The following is a 3,088-nucleotide window of genomic DNA, read 5'->3' as shown; positions in this document are numbered from 1 at the left end:
GATGACCAACACTGTGGTTGATGATGAAGGATCTGGTTTGAACTTTGAAAGACCCAGCTAACCTGGATTTTTGTTTCAAGTTGTTCCAAGCACCTCCATCAGAACATCTGTAGGACCTGGGCTTCCTCCATCTGGAAGATGTGGGCGGTCCAAGAGAACTTTATTGTGAAATGTGGATGGAATCTAATAAATCCAGGTTTTATCTGCGTTCTGTTTGAAAAATGCTGCAGTATGAGAGTTGGGGTAACACCTTGTGCTACAAGGCCCAATCAGCTTACAGCAGTCCACCATGTGACACATTCAAACCTTTTCTTCATGACCATATAATTCTTTTCTTCTTCTGTGTCTCAGGAATGGTTCAGAAGTTGGACCAGAAACTCCCGGTGGCCAACGAGTACCTCCTGCTTTCAGGGGGGGTTCGGGAAGGGGTGGTGGACATGGACCTGGACGAGCTGAGCGTCTACGCCCGCGGCACAGACTACGACATGGACTTCACCCTGTTGGTCCCGGCGCTCAAACTCCACGACCGCAACCAGCCGGTGACCCTGGACATGAGGCACTCGGCACTTGGCCACTCCTGGCTCAGCCTGCGTCTGTTTGACGAAGGAACCATCAACAAGTGGAAGGACTGCTGCACTATCGTCGACCACATCAACGGAACCACCAACTACTTCTTCTCTCCCACACTGGTGGCAGACTGGTTCTATCAGTCCATCTCCCTGGTGCTGCTGGAGGTGCAGAAGAAGCCTCAGAGAGGAATGCCGAGGGTGGAGAAGGTGGAGCGGAACGGTACCATCATCTCCGTCATCCTGGGCGTCGGCAGCAGCCGGATGCTCTACGACATCGTGCCTGTGGTGTCATTTAAAGGCTGGCCGGCCGTTGCTCAGAGCTGGCTGATGGAGAACCACTTCTGGGATGGAAAGATCACGGAGGAGGAGGTGATCAGCGGCTTCTACCTCGTCCCTGCCTGCTCCCACAAAGGCCGCAAGGAGAACGAGTGGCGCCTGTCGTTTGCTCGGAGCGAGGTGCAGCTGAAGAAGTGCATCTCGTCCAGCCTCATGCAGGCGTACCAGGCCTGTAAGGCCATCATCATCAAGCTGCTGTCCCGCCCCAAAGCCATCAGCCCCTACCACCTCCGCAGCATCATGCTGTGGGCCTGTGACCGCCTCCCCACCAACTACCTGGGACAGGACGACTTCTCCGCCCACTTCCTGCTGGGTCTGATCGACGACCTGCAGCACTGCCTCGTTAACAAGATGTGCCCCAACTACTTCATTCCTCAGTGCAACATGCTGGAGCACCTGTCGGACGAGACGGCCATGCTGCACGCCCGCAAACTCTCCTCGGTGCGCTCCGACCCCGCTGAGCACCTCCGCACCACCATCGAGCACGCCAAGGCCGCCAACAGGCTGACAGTGGAACTGCAGTGGCGAGGCAGCTCCAACAACCTGCCGTCGCCGCAGTCCGACGCCAGCGGAGACAACCAGCCCGACGACCGGCTGGCCAAGAAGCTCCAGCAGCTCGTCACTGAGAATCCTGGGAAGTCCATCTCGGTCTTCATCAACCCGGACGACGTCACGCGGCCGCACTTCCGCATCGATGACAAGTTCTTCTGAGACCTGAGAGACGTTTCCCCCAGACCTCCTCACCTGGTGCCCCGCTGCCTCTGAAACTTTATTTTTTACTTTTTTTATGTTTCCTGCCACAAAGTGAGGTGATCGTGTAGTTGTCTGCCACAGTTTTTTTATTTGTTAGTTTTATTTTTGTATTCCCGTCCCCTGTTCCCTCCTCTCTCACTGTGTGCCCTGTGTTTTCTACCTGCTGAATGCCTTTTAAACTAACCGCTGAATAGCAGCAGGTGGTTTTTAAACCGAAGGAAGGGACAGAATCCAGCCGGAGATGGAACTGCTGCTCCAGTAATACAGTCGAAAATTATCAGGGGTCCTGGATACGAAACAAAACCATCAACTCCTGAAAATCCCAGGTTTGTTTTGGGTTGAGAGGATGACCAGATAATGAGACTAAGGTCTCTGGATCAGAGGTCCTCCTGTCCTCCTGTCCCACTGTCCTGTATATTTAGATGTCTCCCTGCTCTAACAGGCCTGATTCAGTCAGGTGTTGAAGCAGGGAAACAGCTAAGACCTGCAGGGCCGTGGGACCATGGGACACGAGGACGTCTGCTATAAGGATCAGAAAACCATAAAACAGGACCTTCATACTTGTGTGAAGTCCAAGTATTAAACATTTGAATCATTGCTGTTTTCAAACAGCTGCGCTTCTCCAGGTTTTACTTCCAAACCAGAACTGGACCTGTGAGCTGGGTCAGGAGTTGCTGTGGTGTTTCAGAGCCAGGTGTGGACCCAGCAGAGGTCTGTCTAAAGGTGGATTTCCTTCCTCTGAGGAATGTCTTAGTCCTGCTGGATGATGATGATGATGATGATGATGATGGTACTAACGTCTGTAAATACAAACTGACTGAAGATGACTCGTGGGCTACTTTTCATCTAATTTTGCACAGAATGTATAAATCACCTCTTTTCCTTCTAATTTCACGGTGGATTTGTTGTCGTTGTGGTTCTGAAGTGAACAGTGACACTGGGCTGATGGAAGGTCAGCAGTTTGATCTGAGACGTTTTCTGCAGCTGAGACTCTGAGACTCTGGAGGAAGTGGAAAGAACCTCAGAGAACATGCTGATAGTGAACACATTTCATTTTCTTTAAACCGTTGTTTCATTTTATTTGAGTTTAAAAAGCAAAAACAACCAAATCTCCAATGTTTGAGTTCATGAGACAAGTTGAGCATCAGACTGTCACATCTGAGGTTTATTGAGAAAAAATGGCTCCTTCCTGACTGAAAGAACCCCAGTAATTCACAGTCCCTGTTTAATCCAATCAGAGGCCATGTCTGAGCTTTTATCCAATCAGAGGCCGCGTCTGAGCTTTTATCCAATCAGAGGCCACGTCTGATCTTTTATCCAATTAGAGGCCGCGTCTGATCTTTTATCCAATCAGAGGCCGCGTCTGATCTTTGATCCAGTCAGAGGCCGCGTCTGAGCTTTGATCCAATCAGAGGCCGCGTCTGAGCTTT

The 3,088-nt window shown here is 51.1% G+C and overlaps 1 protein-coding gene across 2 annotated transcripts in view; it reads left to right on the top strand.

The window, feature by feature from the left end:
• LOC108229658 (protein MB21D2) overlaps positions 1-2,485 on the top strand; it is a 3,228-nt gene extending 743 nt beyond the window's left edge. Inside the window, exons 1-2 of one of the 2 annotated variants that reach the window (XM_037974400.1) lie at positions 7-196; positions 352-2,485. In XM_037974400.1, coding sequence (XP_037830328.1) covers positions 139-196; positions 352-1,616 — 1,323 coding nt within the window. In that variant the 5' untranslated portion in view covers positions 7-138 and the 3' untranslated portion in view covers positions 1,617-2,485. Of the gene's footprint in view, positions 1-6; positions 197-351 lie in introns of those variants that run through there. The other variant, XM_037974399.1, reaches the window with a different exon arrangement.
• The last annotated feature ends 603 nt before the right edge of the window (positions 2,486-3,088 follow it).

Source organism: Kryptolebias marmoratus, unplaced genomic scaffold (assembly GCF_001649575.2).
Source record: "Kryptolebias marmoratus isolate JLee-2015 unplaced genomic scaffold, ASM164957v2 Scaffold37, whole genome shotgun sequence".
In the NCBI taxonomy this organism is placed as follows: domain Eukaryota; kingdom Metazoa; phylum Chordata; class Actinopteri; order Cyprinodontiformes; family Rivulidae; genus Kryptolebias; species Kryptolebias marmoratus.
Note: the sequence above shows the minus strand (reverse complement) of the source record. Positions and strands in the feature narration are given on the sequence as shown.